The 26,861-nt window shown below is 37.5% G+C and overlaps 1 protein-coding gene across 1 annotated transcript in view; it reads right to left on the bottom strand.

The window, feature by feature from the left end:
- ELAPOR2 (endosome-lysosome associated apoptosis and autophagy regulator family member 2) overlaps positions 1-21,183 on the bottom strand; it is a 71,639-nt gene extending 50,456 nt beyond the window's left edge. The window contains exons 1-6 of the mRNA XM_008686189.2: positions 20,962-21,183; positions 15,704-15,851; positions 12,375-12,461; positions 10,450-10,555; positions 9,380-9,532; positions 8,669-8,757 (exon numbers count right to left, since the gene is read on the bottom strand). Coding sequence (XP_008684411.2) covers positions 8,669-8,757; positions 9,380-9,532; positions 10,450-10,555; positions 12,375-12,461; positions 15,704-15,851; positions 20,962-21,125 — 747 coding nt within the window. The 5' untranslated portion in view covers positions 21,126-21,183. The remainder of the gene's footprint in view (positions 1-8,668; positions 8,758-9,379; positions 9,533-10,449; positions 10,556-12,374; positions 12,462-15,703; positions 15,852-20,961) is intronic.
- Between the last annotated feature and the right edge of the window lie 5,678 nt (positions 21,184-26,861).

The raw sequence follows: 26,861 nt of genomic DNA, 5'->3' as shown, positions 1-26,861 counted from the left end.
GTTAATAGAAAATTATATGTAGCACACCCTTTAGACCACTCAATTTTATTCTCAAGTATTCTCTTATGGAAGAGCAAATTACCTTATCTGAAGAAGGATGCTTAAGGAAATGGTTTAAAAGGTAGGTGTCTCAACAGAATTATAAATAACCGATTTTTCCTTTTATAACTCTCGTTCTGCTTCATTTTATGGCCTACATGATGATACAGTTCAGCCAGCTACTGCACCCATCTGCCTCGCTCTTTCCATCTGTAAAATGATGCTGAAGCTTCCTCGATGGTTAAAAAAAAGAAACTAGATCCTGTATCCATAAGGGGTTCTCAATTCTCCTGAAAAAGGGTGTATAAAATTCAGCGAATCTAAGCAAATGAAACATCATTACATCTGGGAGATTGTCTTTTTAAAAATCTAGCGTAGCAAGAATAGAAAACAAATTTCCAACCCAATGAATTCACAAATTTGCTGATTTATTTTGACATGGATTAAAATCGCACTGCGATAGGTGTGAGCTATTGCATTGTTGAAAAGAGGCAGTTCCCGCGTGGGGGTGGGGGTGGTGCTGAGGCTGAGTGCTCCCACTTATCCTGGGGGCACCTTGTACTCCTCCCCACCACTGTGGGAGGTCAGTACTATAATCCTCCAGTTTATAAATGCGGAAGCTATGGGTAAGAGCTGTTGAACAACTTGCCCAAGAACTAGACACAGCTAGTAAACAGTGACGTAACACTGGTCAAGAAGGGTCAGTTCGGTTAGGGTAAAAATAGTAAAAGAAGGAAATATATTTTTCACAAGTCAGCTGACCATATGATTCTCAATCCAAGCACAGTAAATGTTTAAAAATTAGAAGATGTGCACCACCTTTAAACATTTAAACAGTGAGAAGCCAAATTTCAAATGCTCTACAGTAAAAGTTTTTGTTTACGAAGCCTCTTGCTTCACATGGCAGATTGAGTCTATGCCTCTCTTTCTAAGGAGGACAGATGCTTTCAAGTGGAGCTGGCTGGGGAAAGATAATAATCAATATAAATGATACTTAGCACCAGATGGCTCACAGTGCAGGTGAAAAACCCACAATCAACTCATTCTTTGGCAAGTTGAGATAAAATTATGAAAAATTTTATGAAACCAAAACACCCTAATAGAACAAACCTCATCAGATTGCCAGGAAGATTAGAGAAGACCTATAGTGTCTGAGTATTTATATTAAATGTGAATATAATAAAATGTTTTAAAGAAACACATGGAGGTACCAATTCTCATGTCAAAATAAAATTCAGGACTGGGAAGACTAAAATTTAGACAAATTTTGAGACTGCATTTGTCCATGTTGCCAGCTTTCTTCCTTCAAATGTCCCTGTTCAGAAGCACCAAGGCTTTGCAGACTGGCTGGATTCATCAGAGCTAAATTACACGTGATTTGTAAGTCTACCTACCGCCAACCCGACTTAATTGCCTTGCGCTCTATGATGTTCTGACTTGTATGCTCCCAACCAGGTGGGCTATTGCTTGTCTTCCTGCCTTTTCCAATCCTTGATCTTTTCCGGAAAGTAGCCAGGCACTGGGCCCTCATCATTTGTCTGACATGCCCACACCATTCTGTCAAATTGTGTCCACCCCCTCCTTCAAAGCCATGCTCAACATCTAATGTGCTCTAAGTATGTCCTCAGCTCAGCCATCTACATATCAGCATCCACTTGGATTCCTTTTCTATGAAGGTTCTACTGTTTTCTCTTTTCCTTTGTGGTTCCCTCCTTGTCCCCTTTCTAAATGCATCAAATCTTGGGCCCTCTTCTTTATGTGGAAGACACCAGGGGGACTGAACATTGCCCTGGAGGTTGTAGTCAGGGCTTTAGGCAAGAAATGTTCTAACGTTAGATTGGGGTATAAAATACTGAAAACACTGAAGTGAGCCTTTAAATGGCTACAATGTCTAATATGACAATTCAATCTCAATAAAGTTGTTTTTAAAAAATAATTTAAAGACTATCATGAAATTTTATTTTCTACGAATTTAGAACTCCCTAATCACTGAGAAATGCCATGGTCTTTCTCCATCATCCTAATTCAGAAACACAGTCTCCAATATATTTGACTTACTTAAACCATATAGGAAGAAAGGGGGTTCTAAAGGCCGTATCCCTTTATACCCTACTTTTTAATATCCCCTACATCTTACCCTTGCTATGTAATTCACAAGTACTGCGTAAGAAACATCGAGCATTTGGAATAACTTGTAATAGTGAAGTTCATTAAAGGGCAAAGAAGGTACTAGACAAATTCCATCAATTTCCTTGCCTCGGGGATGACTAAGTTGCACAGTCAAATGTCCCCTCTCAAGGCCTCCTTCTAAAACCTCCTGCCCTGCCAGGCACCCTTCTAGCCTTGGCTGCAAGTTTGCTCTTTGACAAAACATGCTGTTCCAGAAGTGGGCAGCTCTGCTTGTTCATCATTACGTACCAATGGAATTTACCTTCTGTAAGTTCACCCAAACTCTGCCTTATGGAATAATACAGAAAAGTCTGTTTCTCCTTTTCTACAATTTCCTTTCAACTTAGTATTTAGGAAGTTCTTATTAAGTACCTACTGTGTATAGAAGAAAGCACTGTGGGAATTTAAATATTAATAAGACAAATTGCTCTGAAGGAGGTTCCAGTCTAATAGTGATAAGACAGGGTCACAAAGTGCTGGAATATAAAAAAAGAAAATATGTGAAGAGGATGCAAAAGCACTGGATCTGGAAGCAGACACGATTAAGGTTAGAATTCCAGTCTTAAGACTTAATTGCTGTGGCTAGCTATAACTTTCCAGAAATTACTTAGCCTCATTAAGCCTCAGATCTCTCATCTACAAACTGGGTATAATAATGTCTAAATTGCATAGCTGTTAAAAAAAAAAAAAAGAATCAGGGGCGCCTGGGTGGCACAGCGGTTAAGCATCTGTCTTCGGCTCAGGGCGTGATCCCTGCGTTATGGGATCGAGCCCCACATCAGGCTCCTCCACTATGAGCCTGCTTCTTCCTCTCCCGCTCCCCCTGCTTGTGTTCCCTCTCTCGCTGGCTGTCTCTATCTCTGTGAAATAAGTAAATAAAATTAAAAAAAAAAAAAAAGAATCAGAGGCCATGTTCGAATGCACATGCACACACACAGTGAGTGCACACACAATTACGTAAGTGACGGATGCTTCTGTTGTTAATACCATCACTACTATTACCATAATTATTGTCACCATCATCATTTCCAAGAGAAACATGAAGTGTCATGGATATTCAAAGGGAACAGATCAAATCTCTTTGGGACAAATAGAACATGTCAGAAAAATGATCCAAATTCCTCCATCCCATGGTGTCTTTCCTCCAACCTGAAAAAATATTACCAGCAACTTCAACCATATTTCATATCAAATAGTTTAATATCTTGGCCCCTCTTCTCGAGATTCTGCCTGGTTTGTCAAAATTTTCTCAAGCCCTCTGCCAAGGACAGAACACAACTCTCTAAATGTGTTAATCATTCACTCACTAATTTCTCATTCATTTATTCATTCAAAAGATGCTTCATTATCTTCTGTTCCAGGTACTCTACTAGGATGAGAGATTTTTTTTCTTTTTAAGTGAGTAAAAATTTGTTTCTGTCTATAGGAAGCTGAGAGTCTGGCGAAGGAAAACAGTCATCTTTACAAGAACTGTATTTGCAATAGTGATCTGATACCAAAACATTAGCAAACCTTCTATGACCCTCTGAAACTATCAGGAGAGGGGTGCAAAAAATTTTGTGGGACTTCCCAGTATATCAAGACAACCTTGGCAGATCTATTCATGTTATTTAAGAGTAGATGAGTTCTGTGAACCCGCACAGAATCACTCTCTTTTTATTGTGGTAACCGACCCCATCTTTTTCTCTTTAGGAACTGATTTGTGTGACACTGAAAGTAACAGGGAGATATAAAATCCAGCCACACAGCCACAGGGCTTAGCCCAGGGAAAGCAACTCTCTGACCAGAGTATCCCATGCTATTAGAAGGATGGTTGGGCTCATGATTCAAGCAGGGCCAATCAAAGTCTTTTCTGAAACTTCGGTCGGCACCTCTGTGAGCAAGAGCCATGAGGAGGATAGTGGCTTGGGTGGAGACACCACCAGGCCATCTGGTACCACAGGAAAGAGCGTGCCTGTGAAGGAAATCAAAATGAACCAAGCATATCAGTAAGAACAAGAAAAAAAAATGTCTTGATAAAAATATTTGCTCTCTGTTGACTTCCCAGTCACATGAGTCAAGAGACTCCTGCCCTTGCTTCCACCAACCCCAAGTCTGGAAAGTACTTTTTAATCTCTTTAAAATAATTAATTATCCCCAAGTGTGGGAGCAAAACTGACACCTTGCTTTGCAACCATTAGAAAGAAAGGTGTATCACATCCCACAGTCAGGTAGGGGAGGAAACTACTTTTTATCCTGAGATAAAAGACAGGGAAAAAAAAAGTTACTAGCTCTATCTACTTCTAATACCCTAAATAAATTAAAGCTTAAGCCTTGTCTATATGTGGCTGACTCCCTAACAAAACCCCTTATCCCTCTAACTTCTGTAGGCAGATCTGAGACAAACTTTGTGAATGATAAACAAATGAGCGACTTGTTTTTCAGCCATGAACCCACTTAATTGAAAATTAAGTATCCTTTGTATTTTTGGGAGGTTTTTTCCCCTTTAAATATCTGTTGCATTTTTTATTTGGTAAGCCAGGCTCTAAAGCTCGGATTCTCTTCAAAATATTTTTGGCAAGTTTTGGCAAGTTAATGTTTTCTCTTTTCTAAATACTTCTATATCTGAGACTCTGACACAAATAAATGTTGACTTTGCTAATTTGAGTTCAATGTGCTCGCACACTGGGATCCAAATTTTACTTCTGTCATTCTCCCCAGCTTTATTGCTCTACAATTTAACATACTTATTCCCAATATCCTCAAGCAAGTTGAGGATTTTTAAATCAAATGTTGAAAATAAGTCACATGTACTCATATTCTTCTTGGTATGACTTAGGATATGTATAATTACATTGTTAAATTTATATTCGTATAGCAAATACATGATACAAACTATACTACTAGTTAGTATCAACTACACTCTTAGTTGATATATTCATTTATTAAGTCAAACTTTTTACATATAGTTCCTCAATTAGCCATATATCCTCTTAACCATATCATTTAGTCCATAATTCTCTTATCTTAGCCATATGGAGATCATGAAAAGCTCTGTCAAATATGGTGCTAACATTATAAGATGACTTCTCTCGATGACTACCTGGCCATTAGCAAGGTCAAGACTTTTTTTTAAAAGAGTTTATTTATTTATTTAATAAGAGAGAGAGCACAAGCAGGGGGAGTGGCAGGCAGAGGGAGAGAGGGAGAAGCAGGCTCCCTGCTGAGCAAGGAACCCAATGCGGAGCTTGATCCCAGGACCCTGGGATCATGACCTGAGCCAAAGGCAGATGCTTAACTGACTGAGCAACCCAGGTGTCCCAAGGTCAAGATTTTTTGAGCTCAAATGTCAAGCACTGAATCTGTGCATGTGCTTGTATGCAGTCATATGAGTGTATCTCAATATATGTAAAAAGTGGGCTCTAAATAACATTTTGAAAACAAAACATACACAAAAATTCCAAGTAAACTCGCCACTATGAAACCTCCCTACTCCAGCATGAGCCTATGTCATTAGATGCAGCTAATGCAACCCCCTTCCCACACCCCCATTCCAGTCACACTCATACCCCATTAGTTCTTCAGATACGTCCTGCTCCCTCCCACATCGGATCTTCACCATTCTGTTCCTCTTCCATGCTTTGGCCAAGATTTCATACAGTTCTAAAGCTTGCCTGGGCTGGGTCATATCCCCATAAAACTCAGACTTCTCTGCTCTAGCACTAATCACAGTTGGAAATAATTTTTTTTTTTTTGCTTTTGACATACCATCTCTTCCTCTGAAATCCAGATCAGTCGCTCTCAAACTGCTGAGATCCTAGACCAGCAGAATCAGAATTAACCTGGGAACTTCTGAGCAATATAAATTCTCAGGTCCCGCCCCAGATCTACTGAAACAGAAAATCGGGGGCACGAACCTCCAGGTGTGTCTGCTGCAAATAGAAAAATTCGCAACCAGTGCTCTACGCTCCAAGAAGACAACAGTTGCCTTCTTCTTCTGCCTCTCCTTGGTTCTGCCTTCATCACCCAGTTCTCTGTAACATAACCAGTGCTCAGGAAAGAGTCACTGAATCAATGAATGAGTCAGCAGAAATGCTGCACTTTTCATGGTATGACTGAGAGTCTCTCAATCAGTATTAGAATGGTTTCAGTTACTAATTAAAATACTTCTGAAAATGTTCCCTATAGGAGGGAAGCAATCAAATAACTGAGCTTCGAAATAAACACAGGAACCTGTAACAGTCCTGTGTCACATAAATGCTTATGTTCAAAGTCTGTCCAACTCAACAGTTGCTTCCCTCGAGGATGCTCTCCAAGCAAGGGGAAAATAAGATCAAAGAGAGTATGACAGGACAAAGGGAGCCACAGTCATTGAACGACCTGAAAACATCACTAAGCCACCAGCAAACCACCAGGCTGTGCCAAGCAAGAATAAAGTATCTTTTTAAAAGAGAAAACTGGAACAAATGAAAATGTTGAAACAAACGATAATAGGAAAAATTAAAACTCACATCTATAATCTACATTTCTCTACTATATCAGTTAAGTAAGCTTCTATTGGATTTTGTTTACTTCTGAAGCTACACACATTTATCTTGAAGTAAGTCTTAAATCACTTTTTAAAGAATCGCTGAGTTTATGGGGCGCAAGCACATTGTGTTCTATACTGAGAATGTGCTCAGAGTTCACCCAGACTCAACAGAAAAAGGTAATTTGTGTGTACATGTGGACACAACATGTCTGTGAGGGCATGCGTGTGCACGGATGCGTGTGGGTGCCTGTGTGCATTCTGTACATTCTACATTAAATATATGGTTTTACTTCCTTTAGGCCAAGGTCAACTAAATTTTATCACAATATTCAGTGACATAATAAACTACTTACTGACATAATAAAAATACGACTTTTGAATATTTTCATCATAGCAAAGACAAGAACCCTTTGTGTATTAGATGTCATTCATTTAAGCTTCAGTAATGCTGAATTAGTGATTACTACATAGAATAAAACAAATTCAACTTGCCTTACTCATTAATAAGACAAGTTTAACTAAAAAAGGTTTAGGTAAAGAAACATTATTTCAAATGACTTTCAACTCACCTTAGTGGCTTTCTGCACGTATTTTCTAAATGAAAATAACCCTTCCTTGGCCACTATTATGGGACCATCGAGATCTAATTTCATAACTCCTTCTAATTTAAGGGCTGTTTGAGTTACTGTTCTTATTAAAAATACTACATATACTTCTAATTATTAAAATTTTCCACTAATTTAAACTGTCCTTCCCCTGAATGATTCTCAGTAAGGGCTCTCCTGCAAATACGAAAATAACCTTGGTCTCAAGTACTCAAAAGTCAATTCCTAAAAAAAATTTAAGGACTAAAGATAAGATTAATGATCACACAAATATAAAAAGTACAGATTAGAAGAATACAAAATTAAGAAAAGAAAAGCAATACTGACATGTATGTATATTCTCCAAACTAGGTCAAGAAATGAAATGCCATGATTTGAAAGATGTAAGCACAAGGAGAGAAAGCTGCATTGTAGCCACTGTTTTGTTGTTGTTTTTTTTTAGAGATTTTATGTATTCATTTGAGAGAGAGAGACAGACAGAAAGAGTGTGATCGGAGAGGGGCAGGAAGAGAGCAGGAGAGAATCTGAAGCCAACTGTGCTGAGCACAGGGCCGGATGCTCAGGGCTCAATCCCACAACCGTGAGGTCAGGACCTGAGCCGAAACCAAGAGTCCGATGCTTCATCGACTGAGCCACCCAGGCACCGTGGCAGCCACTCTAATCTCAGTTTCTCCTACTGACATACGCTACTTGCAGACTAACGTAATACTGAAAACGCCACATCACCTGTGGGGTTCACGTGTGCATTTTCCCTCTGGCAAAGTACCATCTGTATGGTAATTACTTTGCATTTTCCAAACACAATTACACAGTAATCTGCCAGAACTGAATTTGCCTATGACTGCACGGCTCTTATTGATACACCGACTGAGGAACCAAATAATTAAAGAGAAGTTACAGGATATTTCCATCCTGTGAGTCACGGTACGCATTTTAAGGCTGTGCTCCTCCTGATCCTATTACTTTGGGAAAAAATTAACTGTTAAAAATAGCAGTCATTTATGGAGCACTCGCTATGTGCCAGACGCTATGCGGGGAACCTCACGCTCGACATGTCTTGCATTCTCGGAGCAGCCTTGTGAAGTGAGAAGTGATATTAGCCCCATTTTACAGATGAAAAAACTTAGAGGCAATAACTGGCCCATGGCACTAGTAAGTAATAGAGTAAAATCGAAGCCGGGACAGCAGGATTGAGAGTCTACATTCTTAAATTTCCTCTGTCCTACTTACAAACATGTGTTATAAATCAACTCAGTTAAGTCCCTCAGGAACAAATCGGAGTCTGCTCAAATTGGGAAGAGGCTTGGATTAGTACAGAGTGCAGTCGACTGGACACAGCCTGTACCTTTCCTTCTTCATCACACGGAGTATGGATCTGGAAATAGTCTTTTGTGGTACAGGGAGGTCGCGCCAAACACTCGCTGGATCCTTCCTCTGCAACATAAAAACACATTTCAGAAATGAGTCATTTACGTTGTGACTCTCAAAAAAGGCAAAAAATCAAAACAAACAAAAAAATCCAGACAACTAAAAATTTAAAATAACCTTACCAGAAGAATTCAGGAAGAACTAGCTAGGCCTAAGGAAAGTAAAGGCCTGCATTTTTATTTACCCTAGATCAATGAATGTTTCCATGATACACAAGAAACACATCATAATTTTTCCAATAAGACATTAGATTTCTTCCGTTATCACTGAACACTGTAAATTTGCAACAAATGAAAATTTTCCAAGTACACCTCTACACCAACGAATCATGTAAAATTACAGTATGATTTTTTTTAGATTAGTATAAATATATCCAAAGCACAGGGAGAAATATATCCCTGTGGGGTGTGGAGCAGAAAAAGTGACAAATGGAAAAGTCATGCACAAAGGGGTAAGAAGAAATCGTATTTTATCCATTCAGTACTGATTGCCCTCAGCACTTGGTTTCTGGTACACTCTTCCCACCACATTGGATGTGTGACTTCTGGCTTATGACTATACACTCTCAACAAACATAAATTTAGAGAGAGAAGAACAAAGAGCATAAACTGGCAAAGCCTAGTCCTACCCGAAAACTGGGAGTGCTCTTCACACTTTATGCATTCTTTGGCTCCTTTCTCAGAGTAGGTGTTTCTGGGACAGACTTGGCAGTTGAACGAACCTGGTTTGTTGCTGAATGTGCCTGGCTTGCACGGGAAACATTCGGACGTGTATGCCACCCCTGTGTGGTAATGAAAAACAGAGCATGGGAGGGAGGACCCACCAGCAACAAGCACATCAGCACTTTCTTCCTGCCTTTATCAGAAGTGAGAGAAATAGGAGTAGTCAGCCAGGATCTTTATCCCATTCATTCAACACCAAGGAAGTATTTACTGTGTGCAAAAAACTGGGATGGATACTGAATTAAACATCCTAAGGAGAGCAAACACCTAAACGAGAGGTTGAGATTTGACAGAGGTATACTCGATTATAAACTGAGTTGGCAGAAGACAACTCCACTCAGACCTGACAGACCCTAGTAAGAATGGCCTTTCCTTCTGGCTTGTAATTCCAGCCTTTGCCAGCAGATGTCCCTGTAACTAATGAGTTAGTGTCACAGGAACCAGTACAGAACGTAGTAAAATATAAGCCATTAATAAAAGAGAATCACTGGTTTAATTAAAAGTATCCCTAATTGAGAACGAACCATGCCAGGGTTTATTGGCTGCTCTCCTGGACCAGAAAATGCCCGGCTGGTTCAGAGAGGCAAAAGAGGTTTAAGAGACAAGCAGAGAAGTTTATTTTATTGTTATTTCTATGAATTTAATAGTGGCCCCGGGTGGACTCAATGCCTGGCACAATAGATATTTCTTGAATGAAGAATAGCTTCTTATTAACAAGGATCCTTTTTTATTTTATGTAGAGACACCGAAAATTGTTATCATGCTTATTTTTTTCACACAGATTAAACTACTTTAGTTTAAGGGTACAAAAAATGCCAGTCAACTTGCCAAAAATAAACTCAGGATCCTAGATACGTATGATGCCTAACATATTAATTCCTGCCCCATAAACCCCTGAGCCATCCAAACCAACAATTTAATCAATATTTTAACTAACTCTAATATGTGACTACTAAAAAAAATTGCTGTGGAATACCTTCAATTGTGATATTTTTTACCAAAACTGGCTTGATTGCCTTAGAACCCATAAGGATGCCAGTGGTTCTCCAGTACAATATGTTGGTGCCTGATTTCAGCATCACCTGTGAAGAGAAACACAAGGCACCTGCGTCAGAGAAACCATGCTACTTCAACCATCAAGGCATTATCATGAAACACCATTAATTAGGAAGCTACAAATTTAAGTCTACTGTTAGTTCATATCTAAGCTCTGCTGTAGTCATATTTTCTAAAAAAAAAAAAAAAAAAGTTTTTCAATCCAAAAAATATATCAATAAAGAAGGAAAAGAAAATTCTTTAAGCCTGAACAAAAAGATAAAATGATTTTTAAACCATGTGTATGAAGTCTTGGTTTATATTTAAAAGGAGTTCATTCCAGACAGTGAAGAGTCACTCAGCCCAATTACATATTTGCTGACTGCCACTATTCATAAGTACATCTCGGGGCTCTGAAAACAAAAAGGCAACAGAATGAGTTTGCTTCCTTCTAAAATTGTTTAATAAACAATACTGCAACAGCGACCAGAAAAAAAATAGGACTCTTATAAAATAACATGATTTAAATGACTACAGAATATAAAAGATATTACATCTAATATTTGCTTCCTTTGCCACCAGCACATGGTTCTATTTACCTATCAAACTACATTTCCCATAAATCTCATGCTGTTTCTGCCAAAGCCAATGAACTAACTTAAGGGTTCCTTGCTTTCTCATTTGCCACTCCTATTCTTCTATGTGGTCTCTGGCTGGCCAAATTCAAGCTGTATGAAATTAAAACATACTCAAGTACTTCACCCTGCCAGAGATTCAGAAAAGTAGTGCACTAAGTATTCTCCCCTGTGTTAAGTGAAGAAAGTATATTTGTTGCCAAGGGTTACTTGTACCTTCAAAGCCCAGCTTAATGAATGCTAAGGTGAATGGATCTTAAGTGGTTATAGTATCACTTCCTGGCATACAGATGGGGGGAGGGGAGGGAAACAGTCCAAAAGGGTGCATTGTATTAATCACTCAAGGATGAGGCACCTGCTGCAACTCAAAGGTGGGGGTGGATGGTCACTTACTGACATAGAGCTCAGTCTTCACTGCAGGCCCCACACTAGGTCATTCCCATATACCCTATCATTTAATCCTGCAAGATTGCTTCCATTTCTTACATGAAAAATCAGATGCAAAGAGATTAAGCCAAAAATAAAACAAAAGAGATTAAGCCAACTGCCAACAGAAACACAACTACTATTAGCCAGAGTTAAGATTTGGAATCCATGCCTCAAATAAAAGCAGATTCACACACTGTGTTGCCTGATAATTGCTTTCAAGCATTTGGAGCTGTCCTGTGGAGACTAGGCAGTTACCTTACCCAATGTGACCAGAGACAGTAGAACTTTGAGCAACAGGTGACAGGGTTAGGCTCCAACCATGGATGAATTTTGTGATATGCAGAGCCATCCAACAGTGGAGTCAATACAGCCCCCAACAAGACAAGCTGGAAGGTCACTTGTTGGGGAGTTTGCAGAGAAAGTTGGATCAAAGGATCTTTCCAGTGCCAGGAGCCACTGATTCTTGCCCATGTGACAGGCACATATGTAAGCTTACATACCCCGAGGTTCTGTGTGTTAGTTTTGAATAGCCTTATTTTCTTGTCAATGCCCCTTTGAAAAGGAGGAAAGTTGGAGTATAATGGGAAATCGAAGGGAAAGAAACCTAAGGCAAAAGAGAAAGGTAGGAACAAATACCTACAAAGAACCTGTGTCCATGAAACTTTGGGGCAGTTTCTTCCCTAACTAGAAACTGTCTAAATCAATGAAAAAAATTTTTTTTCATAAACTCTTTTATAAGGTTGGGAACAGGAAGGAGCAGAAGGGGGTTAGCGGGAGAGAAGACAAACAAACAGAGACTTACAGAATGAGAGCCCCATTCTCCATTGTCTGTGAGTTTTACCCACTTGTCTGCGGTGGTGTCCATCTCCTGGCACTGATCATTTTGAATCTGTGGATTAAATACAAGGGCCCCAGTAAAGTTTCTTGAATGATGGCTTTAATTAAATTCATTACTCAGCATAGGACAGGCTGCATTACTAAGTAATGACCATGAGTAATTCTCAGCAAGTAAACATACCAAGATCTCTAGAGCCTAAGTGACCATTGTATACAAGTGATTCTAAGTAAAGCATCCTCATTATTGTAACAAAAGGGTTAAGAAGCACAGAGGAGGGAGGGAGAGAGGATGAGAGCAGTTAACTCTGAAAATTCACAGAAAGGAGAAAAAGTCATTACGAAAAACTTACCAAAAGTTTTAAAAGCTTTCATTCACCATCCAGGCCCAATAGTATAAAAATAAAGTATATTTTTACAAGATTTAGGGAAGTAAGGTTTTAAATGAATAAATAAATGACATCTGCTTGGTTTTCAATTCCCCAGGACTCATTCCAAACACGTAGGTAAGTAGCTACAGTCAAAGCTAAAGCCCTAAATTTTGATTTGGGGGAAATGTTAACCATACGCAGTACCAGTTCAAATGGCTACAGCTACTATCTTTAGCACTTAAGACTTTGTGCTCTCCAGACAATTCTTACAAAATGCTTAAGGGTTTGCACGCAACCTTTCCAGGCCTGTGAAGAATACACAGACATCGAAAAGCTAGGCCATTTTGCAGTACTGCCCACAAGTCAGCAATAGAGTAGCGTTGAAATAAGAACTCGTCACCCCTACTTTGGCCAAAATGGCTATTTCTCTCTTTTCTACATCTTGGCCACTTCATTCATCCTCCTGGCCAGTTTACCAACAACATTAAAATGTTCTCCATAATATATATTTCCTAAAAGCTTATTAACTAGAAAACAGATCCTTTTAACATCCAAAAATACCAGAGAATATCAGCCACTGAGGATATTTGTTTTAACTGAATTTAAGTATCGTATTTATACAATAAGCATAATGACCATTCTAATGCAAGTGCTAAGCCATTTTTAAGCAGATATGGACCCTAAATATACCTTTGGTGGTCCATGTGTGGACAAGCTGAAAGCTTTTTCTTTTTTTTTTCCCCCAGCTGAAATCAAACATCATGTGTTCTCAGGATATTCTAATGGCATTCTGGGATCTGACACTTCTGTTCTTCATTCTAAAAGTAAGTAGTAAAGGTATGACCTTGGTCCAATACTTTATTCTCTCTAGGTTTGTTTCATCACTTAAAAAGAAGAGTGGAGGAGCTGAATGAAATTCCCATAGTTCTAAAATTAAATACTTGACTGCTTTAAATTATGTGATGTCGGTAGGTAACGTATCTTGCAGTCTTCAGACATTTCCTTTCCATTAACCGTAAGTCTGATGACTGAAGTGTTGACCCTCTGAGTCAATAAATTGCAACCTATAAAGCTGAAACATCAATAAAAGAAGGAATTCACCTCTTTTGAATTTGTAACCAGAACAAAGGCACCATTCAAAGGAAGTAATGAAACTTGATGCCTTAGGAGTACCTTCACCGAAAACTCTCAAAGGACTTACTCAACAATGCACAACTAATGCTTATTCTAACAGTTTTATAATACCTTGCTTGACTTTACTCTAGTTTTAATAATATTGCAAAAATGTCCAACGGAATAGGGAATCATTTACTTTAAGAAGTGTTCTGCAGGGGCGCCTGGGTGGCACAGCAGTTAAGCGTCTGCCTTCGGCTCAGGGCGTGATCCCGGCGTTATGGGATCGAGCCCCACATCAGGCTCTTCTGCTAGGAGCCTGCTTCTTCCTCTCTCACTCCCCCTGCTTGTGTTCCCTCTCTCGCTGGCTGTCTCTATCTCTGTCGAATAAATAAACAAATTCTTAAAAAAAAAAAAAAAAAAAGGAAGTGTTCTGCAAACAGATGTAGCTTGAAAAGCAAATCTGTTTGAAGATTACTTAACATCTTAAATTCCTCAAAGGATGTTAGGACAAGGAGGATCCTTAAAGGTTTGGTTACACAATCCACTTTGCAAAAGGGAATGCTGAGGGCCGGAAAATTAGCTCAGTTGCCCAAAACACACAACCAGCCACACAGCTGGGGCATGAGCCAGAATCTCTTGACTTCAAATCCCAGGCTCATACTTTCATGGCAAGTATCTCTTCCTATCAAACTTCTGACTTACCAATTTCCATTATCAGGAGCAAAATAAATTTGCTTTAGAATTATTAGTCCTGGGCTCCTGAAATCTGGACCAAAGAAACATTTTACAAGATAATTTTCCCCAGTTACCTGTACAAAACATATTTTTTTAAGAAGTCAATCTGAAAACATTTTCTCAAGCATTTGAGAGACAGCTACAACAAATATTTGCTAGCTTAGATATAGTTTATATTATTTTTTTTTAAGTTTACTTATTTGTATATTTAAGCAATCTCTACACCTAAATTGGAGCTCAAACTTACAATCCTAAAATCAAGAGTCATGTGCTCTTCTGACAGAGCCAGGCCAGTGCCCCTATATTATATATTTAAATAATTTTAGTAGTAACAGCCTATTCCTTTTTTAAAATTTAAATTCAATTCATTAACATATAACGTATTATGAGTTTCAGAGGTAGAGTTCAGTAATTCATCAGTTACATATAACATCCAGTACTCATCCCATCATGTGACCCCTTAACGCCCATCACCCAGTTACCCCATCCCCCCACCTCCTCTCCAGCCTATTCTGTAAGACTTCTATTTTATACTATATTCTGTAAAGCTATTTCATCTCTTACCAAAGAAATCAACTACCTCATCCACTGATTCCTTTAGACTGTACAAAATCAACAGAATCAGAAACACATAGCCACTTCTACTTTTGAAATATTGCCCATGCTTATACTTAAATCAATCAAATACTTGAAACTGCAAAGAGGAAAAAACAAAAACTAAAATTGGTGAAACACATTTTGAATAAAATAGCATCTGTAGCTATAAAGAAAATTAAAATGAATGTTGGGTGAAAGTATTTTTCACACAAAAAGTCTAAATCAAATGGTCATCTAATGATCATAACCAAAAGTAAAACAAGTCCAATGTTCTTCAACAAGGTGAGAGCACAGAGGTAAATAAACAATGTTAAGCAGAAAATAAAATATTAAAGAAAAAAAGTTTTCTTTTAATATCAAATGGTTCAGTTGACAGAAAAAACTGAGGAGGCATACCATGGAATAGCAACAACTGATTAAGAGAAATTTTACATGAATTTCTCTCAAAAAGTAAATTTTAGAACAAAGAAGGCCTTACAAAGAACTCAAAGAAGATGTTGTTGTCGACATACTGGTACTCAAAGAAGACATAACCCGACTTCTTGAGGTGCACAGCATAGATCAAAGATACTGTGCAGTCATCACGATTGGACTCAATGTAATTTCCACGAGGGACCCAAGAAGAGCTGTGGAAACAAAACCAAGAGGCATTTTTACATTAGCATTCGTAACCCTCTTCTGTTCACAAGTTACATAACTAAGCTTCGAATCAGCAAGGCACACCAGAGAAATCTAAAGCTTTTCTAGAAGTCAAAGGCCAACACACTACTGGGAAAAGGTTCATTTCTTATGTCAAAGGGCATCCTAAATCTTGGTAAGGTTATGTGATCCATTTGCTAAGAAACAGCTATTTTTCATCAAAAATTTGGTCACTAAATAAATGACTAATTGCAATAGTCTGAGGTGGAATTATTCTCTCAAGCAACATCTGAAGTTTTATTTTTATACATATACACCTGGCAGGGAGATGAGCAGTTCCTTTATATGAATGAAGGACTGGTCCTTGTAAAAACCCATTTAAAGTAAACCTAAATAAAACATAGATCACAGTTTTAGGGTATATAGGAGGGGTAAGAATCTAATTGGAATTTTTATCTAAAAAAAAAAATGAAAAATTAAGAACACTAGTGAACAAAATTTGAGTTGTAAATCTAACCATAATTCTTAGCTAAAACAATAATGAGTCACATGTTGACTCTTTGGCCAAAAAAAATTTCTAACCAAACTGTATGAAAGCACAACTTAACATCCTTCTCCTCAGATGTAACTGTTTGTATGGATGATAAGAGTGAGATCTTGGCAAATTCTTTTCTTTTTTCTAAAAGAAATCTGAAGACTGGGGGCGCCTGGGTGGCACAGCGGTTAAGCGTCTGCCTTCGGCTCAGGGCGTGATCCCGGCGTTACGGGATCGAGCCCCACATCAGGCTCCTCCGCTATGAGCCTGCTTCTTCCTCTCCCACTCCCCCTACTTGTGTTCCCTCTCTCGCTGGCTGTCTCTATCTCTGTCAAATAAATAAATAAAATCTTAAAAAAAAAAAAAAAAGAAATCTGAAGACTGAGATTTCCACAACCCAACCTGACTCAGTAACTGATAGTGGATTTGCCCTTTCTCTTTAACAAACTAAGGAAAATACATGGGCCATATTCAGGCACTGACAATAGGCAATACAAGACTGAGACTCTTGACAGCAGCAAAATACATGGGGCAATGCCCACATTGACTCTGACCTCACTCTTCAGGACACTTTCCAGATTGTGGCACCCAAGCAGAGCAGAGTGGTCTCACTGAGCTGAGGAGCAGAGATGCGTATTTAGGGCAGCTGTAGCAGCTGGAATTTATAGGCCTGAGAATCAGAGAAAACAGGGTTCCAGAAGCCCATATGGAGTTTCTCTGTTGGTCCTGGGCTTGAGGCTGGAGTATACAGACAGACATGGCAGAGAACAGCCACTGCAAAGCTGTGACATAATCAGAGAGATCACTCTAGTGGGAGTCATAGGAGCTTCCGGCCAGCCAGCGAGGAGAAAACTTGATAACCACACTGGGCATTCATCTGACACCCCAGAATTGCCACCTTGGGAATAAGGGCCTTGCCCTAGACCAGGTATCAGCAAACTTTTTCATAAAGGGCCAGAGAAAAAATATTTTTGGCTTTGTGGACCATCTGTTCCTTCCTGCAATACTTAATTAACTCTGCCACTGTAATTGAAAAGCAGCCCCAGACAAGGCATAAACAAATGAGAGCAGCTTTCTTCCAATATAACTTGGTTTACAAAAACAAAGGGCTCACAGGTCATAGTTTGCCAACTCCTGCACTAACAAAAGCTGTGACCTAGAACTAAAAGTGAAACCAATACAGAGCCACCCTAAAAAAATAATAAAACCAGTCCTGATGACATCAAGGTGCTCTTTCAGCACATAAACCACCTGCCAGAACAAAATGCAGCATCCTTAAAACAAAGAAAAAAATAATCCATATTCCCTACATCTTAACATCCACAATGCCCAAGATAACAAAAATTTACTAGACATGAAAATAAGTGGAAAAATATGACCCTTAATTGAGAAAAAAGACAGTAAAAAGAAACAGACAAGTATTTAAGACAGTTCTTACAAATATAGTCAACTATAAATAAAAGATGTATTCATACAGTGAGTGAAGGGATGGAGAATCTCGAGTATTTTAAGGGAAATAAGAGCCATAAAATAAACTAGATGGAAATTCTAGAACTGAAAAATCACAACATGTAAAATTTAAAATTCACCAGATGGGCTTAAGAGCAAGTTTGAGACTGAAAAAAAAAAAAAAGTTGGTGATAGAGCAATAAAATTTATGTAATCTGAAATATGAGAGAAAAAAATTGGGAAAAAAAGAGCCTCAGTGACTTTTAGACAATATCAAATGGTCTAACGTACATGTGATTAGAGTAAAAGAAGGAAAGATGGAGAGAAAAAGCCAGAGAAACATTATTGGTGAAATAATGGCTAAAATAATTCCACATCTGGTGACAGTATCAACCTACAAATCCAAGCAGCTCACTAAACTTGAGGTAAATACATGAAAACCAATGCCAGGCATGTCACAGTCAAACTGTTGAACTGCAAAAATACAGAGAACATTTTATAAATAAGCAGAGGAAAAAAGACACATTACATAGAAGGGAATTAATCATAAAAAATACAGCTAACTTTTCGTCACAAATAAGGGAGAGTTCAGAAGGCAGTGGGACATCTTTAAAGCACAGAAAGAGAAAAGTTCAGAGTCCGATGTCCAAGAAAATATTCTTCAAAATGGAGGCAAAAATAAAGCTATTTTTAAGTAAACAAAAAGCTAAAAGAATTTGTGAGCAGCACACTTGCATTGTAAGCAAGGATAAAGAAAATTTCATGGGTTGAAAAAAATAATCCTAAACATTCAGATCTATATAAAGGAAGAAGGAGCACCAATAATATGACTATGCAGACAAACATACAAAGCCATATTTTTTCATCTCTTAAGTTCTTTTAAAAACAACTGGTTATTTAACATACATTTCACTGTATGATAGGCTTTATAACATGTTTCTAAATATAATATATGACAATAGTACAGAGATGAGGGTATAACTGTAACTATTATTGTAAGTTTTACATCTTAAGTAAAAGTACAATAATAACTCTATGAAACACTCTCAGAATGCCTATTGTAATTTGTAGCCTTTGCAATCAAGATTAGCAAAGATATCTTAAGATATAAAAAAAAAATTAACCGTAAAAGAAAAAAATTTGATATTGTACTTTTTCAAATTTTAAACTTTTATCAAAAGACACCATTAAGAAAATGAAAAGGCAAATGCCACAAAGGAAATATTACATATACCTGTATGTATATGTATTTGCATATGCATGTATGCAAATATTATGTTAACTATCACATGAATATATATATGACAAGAACTCATGTCCAGAATACACAAAGAACTCATACAGCTCAATAATAAAATGAACCCCCAAAATAGAAAATGGGTAAAACATGTTGATATCTCACACACAAAAAAAATTAAACATATGGACAATGAATATATGAAACGTGTTCATGGGAAATGCAGATTAAAACTGCAAGAGGTATCACTTCACACACACACACACACACACACACACACACATACACACACACAGAAATAGTTAAAATAAAACAAGATTGACAAAACAAATGTTGGTAAATATGGAGTGTGACTAGAATTCAAATGTACCACTGGAGTCTACAGTGATACAACCATTTTGGAAAACTCTATAACTCAACCAACTAGGAATTAAAACAAGATTGGATGAATGGAAAAAGGAATGGAAAAAAGGATGAATGGAAAAAGGGAGATGAACACAGCAATGTCAAACTGATACTCACATTAAGAAAATTAGATGAGACAGTACATTGAAAAAGTTGTACTTATCATTAAATTTGTTTAATGAATAAACTACATATTCTAAGTAGAAGCAATAGCTATGTCAACATCTCCCATCCACCAAAACAAAGATCTGAGATACCATAACATCCTACTAGTACCCTCCCTCTAAGGAGCAATTTTGTTTAAAAAAATTAAATTACATTTTAAAAATATATACACACATACCTAAGCACATATGTATATACATGTATATATACATATATGTGTGCATATATACAAAAATATATATACATACGTGTGTGTGTTTATGTATTTAGGGGAATAATACTGTTAATGATATCTAATGTCCCACCCCTATACATTGAAATGATTATCAGGAGAGTAAAAATGTCACTTGGCAGAGGGAGAAAGAGAGAGCACTGGAAAGGATTAAGGGAAGGTAGGAAGGAGAGAACACATCTTTCAGCACAGCTAAATAATTCCCCAGCATCCTTAGCTCATGGTAAAAATGTTGAGTTCCTGAGAAGCCATTCTTGTCAGAAGGTAGCCAGAGGCCTGAAGTTTAATTCTCCCATGCATGGCCATATGGAAGGAAACGTTACATAGTCAATACAAGAGAACAGGAAGGATTACAGCCCAAAGATAAAGATTTTTCATCTTTTCAAAACAATTTAACATTCTACCAGTGTTGTCACAGGCAAAGCTAATAATCCCCTAAAGAAAGGAAGAAATTACAGCACAGGTAATGAAGTCAATAATATTGTAATAACTATTCATGGTAACGGAGTAACCACAGTTACCATGGTGAACATTTCATCATATATATAATCACTATGTTGTACACCTAAAACTACTATATGTCAACTATACTTCAATTCTAAAAAATTTTTTTAAAAGGTAGGAATTAAGCAAAGGAGCTTTCCACTTTATGTATTTAACCTACTCTTTCTTATAGGAGATAATAGAGTATCTACATGAAGATTACATGTTCTTCCTTTCAGAGAAGAAAAATTAATCTAAAATTACCCATCCGAAATTAGAGAAAGGTTTGTAGAAATACCACTGTCTTGAATGTTATATTATTAGAAAACTGGTTTGTTTTTCTATTAATAGCTTTACTGCATTTTTGCATACGGTATTCATCATGGCCTAAGAGCAATTATTTTAACCTCATGAAAATTGAGCTACGTTATCTGTAGGATCATCCCCCCCCCCAAAAAAAATGACTCTTTGCAATTAGCTTATCTATAATCCCAGTCAGTACCAAGATTACCCCCACATCTTTCTGGAAAAGAGCAACTACATGCTTCCCAAGTACTCAGTCAAGATCCAGAGACTCCTTTGGATTCTTACTTGTTACAGCCATCTGGTCTGCTGTCAGAAGGGCCGACCACAGTGTCCATGAATGTTGCAACGTTGGAAAATCCAGCTGGCAATTCGTCCCATTCATCAAATTTGATGCCACTGCCCAAGGAATAGGTACCTTCACCACACTTACTGCATACCTGGTTCTTCATTTCTAGATACTCTCCGGAAGCACAGGAGAAAGCTGGAAGGCAGAAGAATGCAGAACTCACTAGTCACTGTGTTCCTCCGTCAGTTTTGTCACCAGAATTATTTTTATAAAGCTGTGGTCATGCCACACCCTAATTAAAGCTTTCTAAAGTTGTTCTTATTACCACACATGCTTCATAATCTAGCCCCAACCTATTTTCCCAGGCTCATCCCTTGCCCCATCCTCTTCCAACCCTAACAAGATTCCTATAATTCCCAAAATAGGTCATCCCCTCTCTCTCTGCTGTGTTCTTTCTCCAGAGATGCTAACCAATCCATCTGTTCTACTTGCAAAATTCCCATTCTTAACCCCAAAATGACCCTCTTCATAAGACCTCCCTGCTCTCACCAGGCAGTCAGCCGGTCAGGTGTGTCTACCTCTGTGCTCCTACCATAGTCTTCTTACAGCACCTGCATTAAAGTGCTCATGCAGGCACACGCGTGTGCAAGCATGCATGCACACACGCCACGCACACGCGCGCACACATACACACACACACATAAGGTGATGTATATTATGTATCAGTTGATGTGAGACTTTGAGCTTCCAGAAAACAAGGATCATTATTTTTGGATTCCTAATTCTATCTGGCAAATATTAAGTCCAATAAAAGTTTGGTCCAGTGAGTGGAAACTAAATATAAAGGGGTAATAGGAGTGTTTCTCATGCAAGAGCCAAATCAGAATCTCCACTTTTTCAACATTCATGACTCCGACCTAGTCATTTCTACTACCTACATTTTATTACTGATGTCAAGCACTTGCTGATTCTGAGAACTAACTAAAACCAGAGACAGCAGGCCTGGGCATTGTGAAGAACAGTTGACACAGTTACAGAAAAGAAGGAGCTCTGCTGCTAAGTTATTAGTCATTCAACAAATGCAAATCTATGGCCCCCAAGTGGGTGGGTCTGTGTTCAAAGTGCTATTAGTGACTCAAACACAGCAAAGGGATTTCTAATCATTTAATCAGGATATTAAAGAAACAAGAACAAAATAAAACCTCCCAATTATTCCATAAAGAAAAACAAGTCTCCCAGCAGAGAGTGAAGGAGCAAAGCCTCACATTTAGATACATTCTTCTTTTATAATACATTTGGAAACTTAGAGAGAAATACAAACAAGTTAATTTTGAAAAACCAAAGAATGAGAGCTAAAACCCACAGCTGCCTACTTATTTATCCACTGAAAAATTACTATGTTTTTCTTCAGAAAAGCTTACGATGCTGTACAATGAAATTCTAACTCTCAAAACAACATCCCACAATTAGGTAAACATCAGAAAATAAGAAAAGGTTAGGCAAAAAATAGTGCATGCTGGCTACAAGGTCAAAAACATCATGGGACCAGGTTGTACTACTTCTTGTGACCTTAAGTGAGTTACTTCACTCTCTGGGGTCCTCAGTTTCTCTCTCTCTGAAAAATGAGATAATGATCATAGTACCGCTTCATATGGTTATACTAATGAAATAAAACATAGTATAAAGTGCTTGGCACAGTGCCTGGCATTTAATAAACACTCACTATAAGCTATTATTATCACTACCAGCACTACCAGCAGAGAAACACAGTAATGGAAACAATTGTATTTACCTTCTATCGTTTATAGGGCTTCTAGTAAACTGACACATACTATAATAAATCAAGCACCAACATTACACTGAATCAAGGGCCAGCAAACTCCAGCTCACAGGCCAAATCCAGCCTGCCTGTTTTTGTAAATAAAGTTTTACTGAAACACAGTCACAACCATTCATTTACATATTGTCTATGGCTGCTTTTGTACCACAGTAGCAGAGCTGAATAGTTGCAGCAAGGATTGTATCACCTGCTGGGCTGAAAATATTTACTTTCTGATAACACAATTTTATTTTTAGTTTAGTTAGAAGATAGTTTAGTCTAGTGTCCTAAACTGAACTTTTAATTAATAAGGAGTAATATTTTGTAAGGTGTTAAAAGGGACTCTGGAAGCTAAGAAGATTGTGTTGTGTTATTTCAGAGAGTTCATTGCCCCGTTAAAAGCACTGAGAATAGCCTCAACTCTTTCAGAGATGCTTCCTTCTCTAGACCAGAAGGAAAGCTGAAAGATAAAGCTGACAGTGAATGTTTTGAGTATTTATTACACAGTCAATTCTTTTTATTCATGGTAAAATCCAGGATTAGGCTCCTGTGAGACTCTGGTCACAGTATCTTCAGCAACAGATCAATACATAACCTTGTTTTATGTGTGTTTCAGTTGAAAAACATCTTATTTAATATACATTGTTGATTCATTAACATTGAACTTATGGCCAACAGCACTATAATTCATCCTTGAACTAAGCTTATTGAACCCACGTATTTTCTCCACGAGGCACAGCACAGCCTTCTTGCACTTACAAACACTAACTAGTACTGCAGCACATTTGGGAGCCTAATTTTAGATAGCAAAATCACCAAAAAAAAGTATAAAAATACAGAAAAAAGTGGCATTAGATTGTGAAGAGGACACTTGTTGACACTATGAGAAATAAGGCAGAAAGTGACTTTCTTTGGCAGAATTGTTTGACCTCAGCGGACACCATATGATCGGGTGACTCAAATTTTTGAATTTGAATTTGAATTTTTAAATTTGAATTTAAATTTTAAAGCTCTGTATATGTCAGCAAATGACTGTGAAAGTATTATTTGTACTGATGTGGGAGGTCACAAATAAGCTTTATAAAGTAGGTGAATTTGCAAATATTTCAGAGCGACATGTTTATAACAGACCTGTGAAGGAGAATGATATTGTGTCCATTTACCAGAGGAGGAAAATGAGGCACAGTACATTTAAATAATCCAATTAGGAGGGTACCCGTTAACAAGTGGCAAAACTGATATTCAAATTTAGGTCTGATTCCAAAGCAAGTGCCCCAAGAAAATTCAACTTAGGCAATTACTATAATCGATGCAAAAGTTCAAGCAATTTCAAATGAATCCATTATTATATTTGACATCATTCTCCATTTCCTGTCTTCAATTGTTGAACAGTATTCATTATTGTACATGTTGAGCAATAACCATTCCCCACCTTCAGATACCTTGTGGAATTTTTAATATATCACTCCTAAAACACACATTCATGGAATATTTTAGCAAGCTGCTAACTTCCATAAGTCTCAATATTCTCGTCTATGAAAGGAAGATAGTAATAGCATCTATTTCAAAGAACTGCTAAGGGTTTCAATGAGCTATTCCACATGAAGCACTTAGCACTGTGCCTGACATAAAGCACTCACTGTATTATTATTAATACTACAATTCCAGGGTCTGGGGCAATAAGAATTTTGCCACCAGCCTGACGATTTTATATCTCCTTAGAATAATTATGTGATCAAAGCTAGTCAAATGGGTATGGGGCCTTTAATGACACCGGGAAACTGAGGAGTCTGAACTTTTTGTATTTTAATCATTTGCTATTCCTCAATCTTTTTTGCACCCTGGAAGCCAGCTCTCAAGCCACATGTCAAAGGAGGAGAAGAGCCACACGTTCTTGCTAAACACAATTTACTCCATGAGATTATGTCAGCACGGCACTGCCCACCTCTCTAGGCAGTCACCAGTGATGACCAGCTTTCCCTTTTCTAGTATATTCCATCTTAGCTGACACCACTTCCTTTTTCTTTTCTTTCTTTTTTTTTTTTCCCCACTTTCTACTGCAACACTGCTCTCTTGGCCTCTGATTTTTAGCTGGATTATAGAAGTTTCTACAATCTTAGGCATGACACTCTTTTCATTCAGATTTCTTTAGAGTATAACATTGGACCCTTTCAACAAAAGCAGGATGATAGACAGTTATTGTAAGTAGTTGTTTTAACTGTTGTAAATGTCAGTTGATTAGGTTTCATTTGAACAATTAATCATTTCTAAAATAAATACAATTTTTCTTCAACAACCTCAAAATCCTAGAGTATCTGAATTGAATTAAAGTTAAGCAGACTCCAAAGTTCTGCCATAAGAACAGAAAAACCTGATTTGCATAAGGTCACACACTAAGTAACAATGGGCTCAGCGCGGGATTTCACAATATTTTCCCTAAGTACCCAAAGAAAGACTGATGTTGAAAATCCATCCTCTTCAAGTCTAAATTGTAACCAAGAGGTCATGTGCTAAAGTCAGTGTCCTTGTTCTCAGCTTTATGCCTCTATTCTGACCTCAATTTCTGCTACTGCAAATCCGGAAAGGTTGAAATGTGCAGGTGTGAAGAATCAGATATGGAAAAAAAGCATTTATATTCATCTGTCACCAACTAGCAAAAGGCTGGCGCAATTAACTTAACCCTCTGTGCCTTCATTTGTTCACATTCCAGTGAGAATATCACTTTGCTTCCTCCATAATAAGACTGCTGTGGTACCATGAGACACTGGAAACCACTCTGACAGTGAAAAGGGACATGAAAATTCAAAACATCACTATTATGCAACCACCCAGTACAATGTACTAAACAACAGCTACTGAATTCATCATTTCTATGCTGATTATCATCTATGATTTATGCCTAACAATAAAGAATATCTATTTAATCTTCTCACCACAAGGGCCTTTTAATTTTGCTTTTTCTTCCTCCAGAGACCTCATGCTTTGAAAGATGATATTAATTACATTTATTCATAATTCATCTATTTTTCTATTTAATTCAAGATTATTCATTACTGAAATTTGTTTTCTGAACAGTAAACAGCAATAATCATAGTAATAAAAGAATTTTCAATTATTTTTTTAAAAAATTTTTCTAAGTAGGCTCCACACTAGGCGCAAACTCATGATCCTGAGATCATGACCTGAGCCAAAATCAAGAGTTCGATGTTTAACTGACTGAGCCACCCAGGTGCCCCCCAAATTATCAATTTTTAATGGGATGCTAATGAATTAGGAAGCGTATACAATGTCATTACAGGTAAGTATCTGGGAATCACAGTATATTACAGGAAGTCATTCAACAAATACTTCTTGAGTATCTAGTATTTGGTTGGCAAACACTAGAGACTAAGGATATTTTGGAAACAATCCCTACTCTGATGGAGTTTCTATTTTAATCTAGTCTAGACTTATCTTCCTCAAAATAGATTCAAAATTTATATTCATGAAACTAAATTCACTGTAAAATCTATCTTATCTGTTAACCTAATACTAAATAAAAAATAATTATATACATTTAGGGGAAATAAATAATTAAATCAATTCCAGAAATAAGCAAATATGCCTCTTTTTCTTCAGTTGTTTAGTTTCATTTAAATAAGAATAGAGTAAGTTTAAAAAATTAGGTTAAAGCTGTAGACACTGCTGTTATTGATTACACCACAAGTATACTCTTACAACCATTATTATTCACTGCCATTGAGGGCAGTAAAAACAGGGACTATAATGCGTAGTTTGTGGGCCGCAAAAATGATACGTTTAACCTTTATTAATCATTCAGCCCATCAATTATCATTATCAAATAATTAAAACTTCAATTGCCTGCCAGGTTTATTATTATAATTCTCACTGAAAACAAAGTAGAAAGTGGCATCTATGAGAAATCGAACACAATACTGAGCCCAGCAAGTCTCAGCTCTTCTTTTTCCTCTCTCAGTGCTAGTGATGAAGAGAACATTGGAACACAGCATTTTTAAGTTCCTACTTGTGAAATTCTTTAAAAAGAAAAAAAAAAAAAAACTATGAAACGCGTGGGTGGCT

This window comes from Ursus maritimus, unplaced genomic scaffold, assembly GCF_017311325.1.
Source record: "Ursus maritimus isolate PB19 unplaced genomic scaffold, ASM1731132v1 scaffold_3, whole genome shotgun sequence".
Classification (NCBI taxonomy): Eukaryota; Metazoa; Chordata; class Mammalia; order Carnivora; family Ursidae; genus Ursus; species Ursus maritimus.
Note: the sequence above shows the minus strand (reverse complement) of the source record. Positions and strands in the feature narration are given on the sequence as shown.